This window comes from Eupeodes corollae, chromosome 2, assembly GCF_945859685.1.
Source record: "Eupeodes corollae chromosome 2, idEupCoro1.1, whole genome shotgun sequence".
NCBI classification, from domain to species: domain Eukaryota; kingdom Metazoa; phylum Arthropoda; class Insecta; order Diptera; family Syrphidae; genus Eupeodes; species Eupeodes corollae.
In genome coordinates, this window is record NC_079148.1 from 55,816,124 (window position 1) to 55,830,190 (window position 14,067).

Here is a 14,067-nt window from a genome sequence, read left to right on the forward strand (position 1 = left end):
AAATTCAATTGATGTCCGATTTGTTATTTTGAATGGCTTCTTAAAAGTGTCTTAATAATTGTAGGGTGAAAGATGTTAAGTCAAAAATTAGGTGAAATAAAATCCTGTTTTTGAAAATTGTAATTATCAGTCGATTCATGATACTTTTTCTCATAAAAAAACGCAAATATTATTTTTAATCCTTAGAGTTGTTTAAAAGTATTAATTGCAAAATTTTGAATAACTCATTGTTAAGGGTTAAGCAATTTATTAAGGTAGTCCAAATTGGCAAACCTTTTTTTTCGTTTTGCTAACTAAGTAAATTTCTAGATTGCCTTTTAAAACGAGCATCCAAACATGTCTAAAAAATTAAAGTTCGTGAAAATTAACAAAGCAAAAAAGCTTAATCGCAACTATCAAACGAAATTCCCAACTGTTGACTAGACCATACCATCCTCTGCTTTTATATGAATAATTGTAAGAATGTCATAAGGACTTAGCAAATTGCTAAAAGTTAAAGTTACCATTCCGTGATTTCAACATTAGGAAGTTTCTAAAAGGTATTTAAATGTAACAATTGTTTCAAACTAGGAAAATCATCTTTTAAGCTTAGTAAATTGTTAAAAATGGCTTTAACATTTTATTTAATCGTTTAAAATTTTGATCCATTAGCTTTCGAAAATGAACAATATTTTAATTTACCTTTGGTAACAAATTCACCTGAAAGCCTTTAGTTTTCAGTTTGAAGAGATGTTCAGGGTACTTTAATTCTCAACATTAATATTATAATTTTGGACACTTAAGACGTAAAAAAGGTAGACAAGGCACGATAAGAGTGAAATAGAAACAATAGCTATCTGAAGCTTCGAAGTATTTGAAAGTTTTTTGTTTATTTTTAGTCAAACTAAAATCTTTGAAATTTTGTTTTATTCTCATAGAAACATCAATAAAACAATATTGCCATGGGACGTACACGGACCTAATTTGTCTCTAATTTTGGTTGTATCTTAACATAATGCTATGCACCGCAACTAAAGGCAGAGTACGTTCGGCTTAACGCCTTTTGTATAACTTTATTATTAGCCTTAAAACACAACCCAAAGATATTACATTCAAATATTTTTTGTTTAAGAAACCAATACATATCCTTAACAAAAGGTTTATAATTAAATGTGTACAATAGATGAAAAAGTTCCTAAGCATTAAGGAGCTATCAGGCCTCGAACAAACGAGAGAATGTTCGCATGAATCACATTTTCATTTTACGACGACAAATAAAAAAACAAAAACAAAACAAACTGCGAATGCCAATTTTAAAATGCAATTTCTTCGAAGATAAACATTTAGTGTACGAGTAGAGTATGTTTGTTTTTTCCCATACACCCTACATACAGTTCTGTTCACTTGATTAGACGCACACATTTTTTTTTTAACATAAATTCAATTTTTTTATAATTGTGTGCAAGAATTATCAAGCAATTGCATTTTTTAGAAAGCTTATTAAGTTCTCAACAAAAAACACCAACAAATGGTGAGTGAGTGGAAGATAACGGATATTTTGACTCTTTCTTGTCTATGCTGTAAGAAAAAGTACAGTTTTCTTTTGTTCACATGATTAGACGCATCTGTAAAATAGTAGTAAAAATGAAGCGCAGACTTTTTGATTGACTCTTTTCTTATTTTTTTTTATGTTTCTTTTAACTTTTTAGTACTTTGTAGAACCACCATGTTTTAAAATCACATCAAAAATCCTGTTTTTTAATGAATCGTAGAATTCTTCTTCATACTTTAATTAAATCTTCTTCCAGGCTTCTTTGATGGCGAAAAAGAGCTCTTCACAGGCCAGAAATGTTTCCTCTTTATTTACATCATGGAAATAGTAGTTGTACCCACCAGCGCCATCCAATTTTTTTTTTTTCATCTGAAAAAACGACATTTGCCGAATGGAGCACACTTCCAAGGTCGATATCCCACGTCATGTGAAAGCGTCCGGATTCCAACCGCAATTCTTTTCGTACGGCGCGCGTTTAGTGGTGTTTTTTTAAGTTTTTTTAATTTCAGATGGTCTGCGCTCAAAAAGCGGGTTTTGTCCGTCCCTTGTAATTCGTTCCATATGAAGAACTGTTTTTTATGAAATCTTTTATAACATGGTCACTTCGGCCTATTTTTTCGGCAATACTTCTCAGGGCAAATCCTTCGGAATGGAGCGCGTCAATTTTTCCTTTTTCTTCCGCGGTTAAAACTTTTATTTCCCTATTTTGATTAAAAATAATTGTAAATGCTCTTAAATGCTTAAACTTTGAAGTGAACTCAAATCCACGTACTAGATCGCGACCAATTAAATAATTTAAAGTGTGCGTCTAATCATGTGAACAAAAAAAACTGCACTTTTTCTTACACCATATACAAGAAAAAGACAAAATATCCTTTATCTTCCTCTCACATACGATTTGTTGCTGTTTTTTTGTTAAGAACTTAATAAGCTTTCTTAAAAATACAATTATTGCTTGATAATTCTTGCACACAATAATAAAAAAAATCAAATTTATGTAAAAGAAAATGTGTGTGTCTAATCAAGTGAACAGAACTGTACATACATATGTATGAACATACAAGTGTGTATAAATTAAAACTATGAATATGAATGTAAAACTACATATAGTATGTTATAAATAGTTACATGAGTCCAATTACTTTTTATAAAGTTCATTGCGTGTGCATAGTATTCAGTATTCCATTAAATGCATTTAAATAAAATGTACAAATGTACTTAGAATGTATAAAAGAATCTAACAGTAGATGATATCATTGCTTTAAAATATATATCTTGAAATGTTCTTAATTCTTTTCACATATCATTTAAAAGTTTTTTTTGTTTGAGGAATTTGATTAAAACAAATAAAACAGGATATTACAAAGCAATCTACATAATTTCATTATTTTTAAATGGAAATCCCCTAGATTTACTATATTTTTACAATGTATGAGTCTTACAAGTAGTAAGTTAGATGTCAACATTTAAGCTTTGTATTTAAAAGATTCATTGGGGTTCTGTTGCTGGACAAATAAAATAATTTTTGTATTCTTGTCGGTTAAAATTACTGCGCCAAAATTACGTTTGAGATAATTTATTATACGAAATTAGGGCAGACTTTCATGTTATGATGGCCTCATTTCCTGTTCTTTTAGTGTTTGAGTAAAATAAATAAGGATTATGGGTCAAATAGCTTAAGGAAACAAGAAATTGTATTTTTTTGTGGTCATTGAGAGTCTAATACCTTTCAAGTTTTTTTTCCTTAAATTAAAAAAGAATTGTATGTGTTAAAAAAAAGGGGGTTGATGTTTTTTTGCAAGGAAATATAAAATAGCTGACCAAGTATAATTCAGAGAAGTCGTATAGGGCTTTTACTTAATTGAAGGGTATAGGTACTTAAAGATATGTCACATTCCGAATTTTTCCAATTAACAGTTGTATTAACTTTATAATTTGTATTGACACCCTCATAACTTTCCTTATATAATTATTGTATTTTCGAAATATGAGAAAAACCAAAACTTTGTTCAATTTTCTACGTAAATCAAATGTTTTGTTCTGTATAGGAAATTTTATTTTTTTAGAGTTGCAAATTTCGAATGGGCGGTAGCCGTCGCGTGATGGATGGACTGTCATGCCAGAGGTCATGGGTTCGATCCCTGCCTATGCCATCTAGAGTTTTTTCACTGGAACTGCCTCTTGCGAGAAATTGACAAATCCTCTAGGGGTAATTCTTATCAAGAAAAGTGCTTTCTCAAATTCACCGTTCGGATTCGGCTTAAAACTGTAGGTCGCTTTCATCCCTGAAGACAGTACTCGCACACAGAAATGGTTGAGAGTCACTAGGCTCTAGATCTCAACGGACTGTTTTGCCACCCAATTTTTTTTTTTAGATTTCGAAATATATAAATAAAAAAGAGGCTGGGATGCGACCCACACTGATAACTTCCCATCACGTATGTCGATTTGCCTTGCTTAAAAGTTTGTCTATATGTACTCGTATCAATTTTTACCAAATTCGCTACTATTTTTTGTAGATTTTATTTTTTATGAAAAAACGGACTGTTGGATTTTTATATAAAAAATACTGAATATTGAAAACAATATTTTCTGTGAAATAAAATAAGTTTGAAGCCAACATTTTTAATTTTTGAAACGCTATTTGAGCCGAAAGTAAATTTTTACTAAGTTTAAGTATTGTTTTTTTTTGTAAGAAAACTGTCAATTCAAATTTTTTAAAAAATTTACCAAATATTGAAAACAATATTTTTTATAAGATAAAATTAGTTTGAAGCCAATATTTTAAATTTTTGAAGAGATATTTGAGTCGAAAATCAATTTTTACCAACTTTTATACATTTTTTTTGGGTTTTTATTTTTTGCAAAAAAACTGTAAATTCGATTTTTCTCAAATGTTGAACACAATATTTTTGATAAGAAAAAAATAGTTATTGAGTCAAAAATCATTTTTTACCAACTTTTGTTAATTTTTTTGTAAAAAAACTGTCAATTCGATATTTTTCAAAATTTTTACCGAATGTTGACAACAATATATTTTGAAAGGTAAAAGTAAATTAAAGCCAATATCTCAAAGTTTTCAAAAGATATTTGAGTCGAAAATCAATTTTTACCAACTTTTATACACTTTTTTTAGGTTTTTATTTTTTGTAAAAAAACTGTCAATTCGATTTTTCTCAACATTTTTCAAAATGTTGGAAACAATATTTCTTATAAGATAAAATAAGTCTGAAGCCTAAATTTCAAGTTTTTGAAAAGATATTTGAATCGATATTCAATTTTTACGAACTTTGAGTAATGTTCTTTTTAGATTTTTATTTTAATAAAAAAAACTATCAATTACATTTTTCTCAAAATTTTATCAGATGTCAAAAACATTATTCTTCGTTGTACAAAATTGTTTTACAGATGATATCATATTTCAGTCGTAAAATTTTGGAGGTGACAATTTTTTTTTTCAGTTTTATTGATATATAATAAAAACCGTTATATTGATTGTTTTCAAAAAATATACCTGTTTGGTATCACGTTACAATATATTATACAAAATTTAATTCAAGTCTCTAGCATTTTTGGCTCGTACGGTATTTGGTATTTAGGGTTAGCCAAAATTTTCACCTTTTTTTTAAACTGCTATGGTACGAAAGCACCCACGCAATTTTCTTGAGAGCCTTCTGGTTCTTGAGCTATGGAGGACGAAAAAAACGTCTCGAACGTACGGACGTACGAACGTACGTACACACGCACGCATAGACATCTTTCTAAAAATCTTTTATTTCGACTCTATTGACCTTGAAACGTCGAGAAATGTCAAAATTTTCAATTTGACAATTCGGACCCACTACAATAACTTCCGATGGGAAGTTAAAAAAGAGGGTGGGATGCGACCCACACTAATAACTTCCCATCGCGTCTGTTGATTTGTCTTTCTTAAAAGTTTATAGGTTCGTGTTGGGTTAAAAAAGTTGTCAGTTGAATTATTCTTAAAAATTTCAAAATTACCAACAATATTTTTTATATAAAGAAATAGTTTAGTTTGTAAATCCAGTTTTGTTAAATAGAGTTTGAGTCGAAAACAAAATTTTTACCAATTTTTTTAATTTTTTACAAATTGGATGAATGAAATTAATTTTAGAGACATTACGAACCGAACATCAATTTTTACAAAATATGCGTACTATTTCTTGTAGATTTTATTTTTTTATGAAAAAACGTACTGTTGGATTTTTATAAAAAAAAAAACAACTGAATATCGATAACAATATATTCTGTGAAATAAAAAAAGCTTAAAGACAACATTTTTAATTTTTAAAAAGCTATTTGAGTCGAAAGTAAATTTTTATTTTAGTATTGTTTTTTTGTTAGTTTTTTATTTTTTGTAAAAAAAAACTGTCAATTCGATTTTTCTCAAAATTTTACTGCATGTTGACAACAATATTTTTCAAAAGATAAAAGTAGTTTTAAGCCAATATCTCAAAATTTTGAAAAAATATTTGAGTCGATAATCAATTTTTACCAACTTTTATTATTGTTTTTTTGTTTAAATGTTAAAAATTTCATTTTTCGTTGCAGACAATTATTATTATTATTTTTTCCAAAAATATATTTGTTTGGTTTCACGTTACAATATATAATAAAAAATTAATTCAAGATATTTAGGGTTAACCAAAATGTTCACATTTTTTAAACGGCTATGGTAAAAAAAACATCCTCTCAATTATCTTGAGAGCCCTTTCTGCATCTTTCTGTCTTATTGTCTGTATAACAAAATTTATTTGAAGTCGATAACTCTTCTGGTTCTTGAGCTATGGCCGATGAAAAAAACGTATGAACGTTCGTACACACGCACGCACAGACACCTTTCTACAAATCGGGCCCATTACAATAACTTCCTATGGAAAGTTAAAAATGTTGGACAAACGTTTTCCAAGGGCGATTCTCATTACTTTTTAAGAAGTGTATCTTCACAGAGTACTTAAACTTTTAAAAATATTTTTTTTTGAGGGCCAAATAACTTTTTTTCTTAAACAAGATTAAATATGGTTCTTTGTTTTGCATAAGCAGCCTTTTTTATTGAGCGTTTTTTCTGAACTTACAAACCAAAAATATAAACTTATGATTTCGGACCAACGAATGATAAGTCAAAGACAATAATCAGTGCAGAGATTTTCTTGTTTTTTGTTCAAGCCAGATGAGGCCCAACCCAGAAGAAAAATACAGCGAAATCGATTTAAAATCTTAATTTTCAAGTTTGAACACAATCGACCAAATGGTTTGGGCTATAGGGGTGAGGACAGACAGACAGACTGACGAATCGGGAGACTCACATTTTCGACTTCTCTGCCATCATAATATTATGTTTGATTAAAATCACGAGTTTTAAATTTTGTACGAAAGAAACACACATATACTCGGAGTTTCTAATTGTCGCGAATTAAAAAAAAACTGGGATCCGACCCACAATAATCACTTTTTTAAGCACTATTCACATGAGCACGACCAACGAATGAACGAATATTCGTCAATTTTGACATTTCTTTCACATGACAGTTTTTAATTCGTTCCGAATGAAGTTTGACAAGGAGCCACAGCCAAACACCATTCACCACATAACTAAAACAAGAATGATTTTTTAGGTTAAGTACGCGTCATTATTTTATTCGTTGTGAGTGTGGATAATGTGGAACACGAATAAAGTTTGACAGTTCGTATCAAGTACAATTTTTTTCGTGTAGAATAAATTTGTTTAATTAATTTTATAAATATATGATATTAAAAAGTAAAAGTATGCATCATAAATCAAATAGAAACTATGTTGCTATCGTTTTGTTAAGAATTTGTGTGGAAATATGTCTTCAAACGTATATAACCACACATTTTGCAATTCATTCGTCAATCGTTGGTCGCGTTCATGTGAATACTACTTTAAAGTTTTTGTTTTTTTTTTTATAAAAAAAATACAGATTTGAAATTTCGTTAGCCATTAATTTACATAGATATAAAATTTAGCATAGAAACAAATCATTTTGAAGCTAATACCTTCATTTACTCACGTGATATCGAGAATCAAATATGAATTTTTAGTAATTTTGCGTACTGTTTTTTTTTAGATTTTAATTCATATGAACAAAACTGAATGTTGTTTTTTTTTCTTCAAATTTTAATGAATGTTGAAAAATGATTTTCGACTCAAAAATCTGTTCAAAACTTTGAGATATTGGCTTTTAGTTAATTTTGTCTTTTAAAAAAATGTTGTTGTCAACATTCAGTAAAATTTTGAGAAAAATTGAATTGACAGTTTTTTTTACAAAAAATATAAACGTAAAAGAAAATTTAACAAAAGTTAGTAAAAATTGATTTTCGATTAAAATATCTTTTCAAAAATTTGAGATTAGGGCTTCAAACTAATTTTATCTTGTAATAAAAATTGTTTTTATCATTAAGAACAATTTTTAGAAAATCGAATGGACATTTTTTTTTACAAAAAATAAAACCTGAAAAAAAAAATTAATAAAAGTTGGTAAAAAATGATTTTCGACTCAAAAATCTTTTCAAAACATTGAGATATTGACTTTAAGCTGATTTTATTTTTTAAAAAATATTGTTTTCAACATTCAGTACAATTTTGAGAAAAATCGAATTGACAGTTTTTTTTACAAACAAAAACCTAACAAAAAAAAAAAACAATACTAAAACTTGGTAAAATTTTACTTCTGACTCAAATAGCTTTTCAAAAAATTAAAAATATTGTTTTCAAACTTTTTCTTTTATTTCACAGTAAATATTGTTTTCGATATTCAATAGTTTCTTTTTATAAAAATCCAACAGTCCGTTAAAATCTACAAAAAATAGTAGTAAAATTTGGTAAAAATTGATGTTCGGTTCTTGACATCTCTCAAATTAATTTCATTCATCTATTCATTTGTAAACATTTGTTTTCCAATAAAAATCTATTCCACAAAACTAGACTTTCAAGCTAAACTGCTTCTTGATATAAAAAATATTGTTATTAATTTTAATTTTTTAAGAATAATTCAACCGACAACTTTTTTAAACGAACACGAAAACCTACAAACTTTTGAATTTTTGGAAAAAAAAAAATTAATTTCGAATCTTATATAATATTTTATATCTAAAGAACTTTCTGCAAACGAATTGAAACAATAGCCATCGAGAAAATTGTGTTAAGCAATATTCACATACAGTTCTGTTCACTTGATTAGACGCACATATATTTTTTTACATAAATTTAATTTTTTTATAAGTGTGTGCAAGAATTATCAAGCAATTGCATTTTTTAGAAAGCTTATTAAGTTCTCAACAAAAAAAACACAAAAAAATGGTAGGTGAGTGGAAGATAACGGATATTTGTTCTCTTTTTTGTATATGCTGTAATGAAAAGTGAAGTTATTTGTTTGTTCACATGATTAGACGCACGCTTTAAACTATTTATTTGGTCGCGATATAGTACGTGGATTTGAGTTCGCTTCAAAGTTTAAGCATTTAAGAGCATTTAATATTTTTTTTAATCAAAAATGGGGAAAAAAAGTTTTAACCGCGGAAGAAAAAGGAAAAATTGACGCGTTCCAATCCGAAGGGTTTGCCATGAGATGTATTGCCAAAAAAATAGGTCGAAGTGACCATGTTATAAGGAATTACATAAAAAACAGTGCTTCATATGGAACGAATTACAAGGGACGGACAAAAACCGCTTTAACTCCTTAGGACAAAAGAAAACTTATAAGAATTGCGTCAAATTCAGCTGCCTCCACCAGCAAAATAAAGGAAAAAGCAAGGATAACTGCAAGCATATCCACTATTCGGCGAGCTATTTTGATTGCAGACCATCTGAAATTAAAAAACTTAAAAAAAAACCTCCACTAAACGCCGTACGAAAAGAACAGCGGTTGGAATTCGCACGCCTTCACATGACGTGGGATACCGAGCATAGAAGGGTGCTGAATTGGTGAAATGTCGTTTTTTCAGATGAAAAAAAATTAATTTGGATGGCCCTGATGGGTATAACTACTATTTCCATGATGTAAGAAAAGAGGAAAAGTTTCTGACAAGTCACCATTCGAGGCAAGGAGGAGTAATGGTTTGGGGAGCCATTTCGTACTATGGGGCGTTTGATTTGGTCAAGATTTCCTTAAAGTATTTAGAAAAATTGTACGATTCACTAAAAAAAAGAATTTTTGATGTGATTTTAAAACATGGTTGTTCTACAAAGTACTAAAAACATAAAAGAAACATACAAAAAAAATAAATGAGAAACAAGTAAATCAAAAAGTCTGTGTTTTATTTTTACTACCATTTTACAGGCGCGTCTAATCATGTGAACAAAAAAAAACTTCACTTTTTCTTACAGCATTTACAAAAAAGAGAAAAAATACCATTTTTTGGTATTTTTTTGTTGAGAACTTAATAAGCTTTCTAAATAATGCAATTGCTTGATAATTCTTGCACACACTTATAAAAAATCAAATTTATGTAAAAAGTAATGTGTGCGTCTAATCAAGTGAACAGAACTGTATATATAAAACTAGCGGCCCGTCCCGGCTTTGCACGGGTAGAATTCTACTACGCGTCCTAGCTGTTAATGACCGTTGTCAATCTCGCTGTGTCAGGAGCCGCTGCGAGCGTTCAGTGCTAGATTCCCGTGGACGCTCTCATACTTTCCAGACGATCTGAATTTTCAGAAGAAGACTCTCCAATCCGACGAACTTTTGCTAATCTCGCTTGGGAACTATGCTTAGATAATTGCGACCATCTTCTTCAAGGCATATTGCTATGAAGAATATTTCTTTTAAATAAGAGAAATTAAGAATAAACTAATAACTAATAAAAATAATAATAAAAAAAACATTATTCAAGTTCAAAAAGATAGTTATGAAAACAATTTTGACAAATATTATGAAAAAGTCTGATTCCTAATACTAAAACTAAGTAGTTCTGAAAAGAACTTTTTAAGTGAAGCATAAAAATGTGTTAAAAAACATGTATTTTTATTTTAATTTAATGATATCTTTTGAATAGATTTCAATAATTCAAAAAGTAATTATCAGGTATTGAGACAGTCTTGAATATTATATTATTTATTTGGATAAAAATGTATAAATGGTATGGATAACACGGTCTGATTTTGATCGGTATTTCTATCAATTTGTTAAATGTAAAAAAGGAGTTATAGTGACGTAACTACAATAGTTAGATATATGGTCTCACGAAGTTTTTTGTAGATATTGATACATTCTATAATATTGTCTAACATATGTTTGTCCTATCATTAACACTCTTCGCAGCGTATGCGATGAAAGGCATTTTATGGCTAATTTTTGTACACCTTCGGTTGCTTTTAATAGGAATTTCAAAAGATTTCTATAGCAATCTATTACTAAATATAGCTTATGGTACTCAGTGATAATGTGGCTTTATAATGCATAAAGAATTATTAAAATCGGTCCAGTACTTTTTGAGTTTATTCGTTACATACAAAAATACAAATCATTTCTCTTTATAATATTATTGTAGATGTAGATTAAGGATCTCAAACATTTTTATTTCCATACCATAATCGTGGTACAAGGTCTTATTTAAATTTCGTGTTCACTTTTTTCCGAAGGTATATAGTTACCACATATAAGAGATAATATTTGTTATATTAATATTCTACAAAAGATACCAGACTTCTTATGGCCTTAAGAAAACTTGCATTAACCATTTTCGTTGAAAAGTAAAAATACTTATTAATCATAATATGGATATACTATACTGTTGTATGCATACAGACAATAATAACATAAATTAACAAAGGCACTTACCGCTTTGAACTGCCACCTTAGGTGGCATTGTGATATCCAAGCTTCTATAGAAATATCCTTTATAAGTTTATTTTGGTTATCCTTATGTAAAATAATATTTAGTTAATGTTGTATACATATATGTATGTAGATATTAGCGTTTATGAATAATTAATTAAATCAACAGTTTCTTTGAAACCAATTTCATATACACAAAATAAAATATGATAACATTCATAAGAGAACATTAATTAATTATCCGTTGCTATTTGTTTTAGTTATAATATAATATCCACATTTTCTATTTGACTTAAACACATATTGTTTCAAATACATTTTGATTGTTGAATAAATAATCCAGGGGGTCGTGGCTTAAGTGGTGGAGGCATTCGTTTAAGATTGATTGACGATTTCCAGTGTGTAAGTGATAAGTACTCCATGAAAAACTTATAAACACACTGAAGTGATCTGGAAATAAAAAATAAAAAAAAAGAATTTTAAAATGTTATCATACATTGTCAAGATTTTAAATATTAAAACATTTTGAATACGTTTTTCTAAACTATTAGCCAAAAATGGTAATGATTTTTTGACTAATGAAATCATAATATATAACTATTCTAACTGACACTACATAACTTTTTAATTCGATATTGCAATCTAGTTCTATTTTAGAACTGAAATTAAATTCTTCAATATTTTACTTACAATGTACATATATTCAAAACTATGTACATATTGGCTTATTCATTATCTATGTAAAATAACTGAATGTTAAAAAAACTCAGTCCTAAAGACCAATGTGTTGTTATTAGCTTCCTTACTTACAAACTCCAAGTCAAAAATAATAATATCATAAGATATTCATAAGTTTTGAAAGGTTAGATAGGTGAGTTAAGCATACATGCTGAAAAATAGAATCGAGTAATCGGAAAAGTTACCATAGACAACGGTGTGTTGTATGCTTCTTAATATGGTTAATAAAACACAAGTACATATATTAGCAATTATTGCATAATTCTTAGACTCAAAAAATTACATATATAATTAAATGTAATGTTATCTTGCAAATTCAAAATTATTTACATGGATCAATAAAAATAAAACACTTCCTATAAATCTCTTAAATTTACGATCACAATAACATTCTAATTAGACTGATAAATAATATTATTGTTTGAGGAATGTCTAACAAGGTATCAAACAAAAATATATGTTGGTAAGAAGAGACGACGCAGGTGTACGTACATACATACATTTTATGTCCAGTAGTCTATTTGTAGATTAAATAATAAATTCATTCAGAAGGTAATTAATTCAAACTCAAATAAAATGCTGACCTGTTTATAATTGAAGCTCATTTGCTTTGCTAATTTTAATTGCAATCAATTTAAAAAAGGTGTTATGTGGGTTTGAGAGTGTGCATGCACATCTTCGAGTAATCAGCGTTTTTCAATAATTTGTAATAGATATAGATTTCAATATTCAACTTGATTTTCTTATATTCATAGGCACAATAATCTCTATATAACTGAGAAATTATTTTCGACATTTTGAAGTCGAATAAAAATCATTTTTGTTTTGTTTTTGGTTCATTACAAAATTAGTGAGCATTCCTTATGTATGTACTGTGTTTTTCAAATTCCGTAAATACGGATTTGATTAATTTTAATAGTTCCAATACAGGTGCTACATAATATTGACACACTAGGGCGTATACGTACTTTTATTTTAAACATATTACATTTTTGCTACATTTTCAGTAGGGGCGTTGTACTGCAATAAAAACTACTGGATCAATGATTTTTAAGTATCAAGTCAGTTTATTGAATTTTGATAAGCTAGTAACTTTTAAAAAGGAAGGTACATTCGTTATATTGTGCTATTGCTATAAAACTAATAAATTAATACAAATACATACAAAGATTTACAGAAGCTTATCATAAAATGAATGACCATTAACCATTAGAGCAAGCAGGATTCAGAGAAAGCTTCTCAACCACTGACAACAAATTGAAAAATAAAACGAATTGCAAAAACCACCTTACCTCTGCTGTATTGACTTTTCCAACGTTAAATCAAAAGAATAGCCTTACTCTTATCAGATCGGCCACAAACATACACAATAAAATGAGGGTGGGATGCGAACCACACTGATCACTTCCCAGTTTGTCTATCGATTAGTCTTGCTTAAAGGTTTGTAGGTTTTCGTGTTTTGTTAAAAACGTAGTCGGTTAAATTATTCTTTACAATGTAATTAAAATAACTAACAATATTGTACATACATATGATGGAATAGTTTGATTTCAAAATCTTTTTTTGTCAACTAGATTTTTAGTCGAAACCCAATTTTCACTAATTTTAGTAGCATTTTTTGAAAGTTTTTTATTTCTTTTATGAACAAATACAGATTAGATTTTTCTAAGAAAATTTATCGTAATCATTTGAAATCATTTTTAAGTCAATATTGTAATGTTTTTTGTAGATTTTAAATTGAAAATTAAAAATTTTAGCGACTGTCGAAAACATTATTTTCTAAAAGTTGAAATAAATTTGACGCCAATACCTTTAATTTTAAAAAAAGTATTTGAGTAGAAAGTAAATTTTTACTTAGTTTCAGTATTGTTTTTGAGGTTTTTATTTGTTGTAAAAAAAAACTGTCAAAACGATATTTCTCAAAATTTTACCGAATGTTGAAAACAGCACTTCTTATAAGAAAAAAAAATTGTTACAAAT

At 28.3% G+C, this 14,067-nt stretch overlaps 1 protein-coding gene across 1 annotated transcript in view; it reads right to left on the reverse strand.

Moving 5' to 3' along the window:
* LOC129944173 (phospholipid-transporting ATPase ID) overlaps positions 1–14,067 on the reverse strand; it is an 87,020-nt gene that overhangs the window by 49,447 nt on the left and 23,506 nt on the right. The window contains exon 2 of the mRNA XM_056053408.1: positions 11,353–11,799. Coding sequence (XP_055909383.1) covers positions 11,353–11,380 — 28 coding nt within the window. The 5' untranslated portion in view covers positions 11,381–11,799. The remainder of the gene's footprint in view (positions 1–11,352; positions 11,800–14,067) is intronic.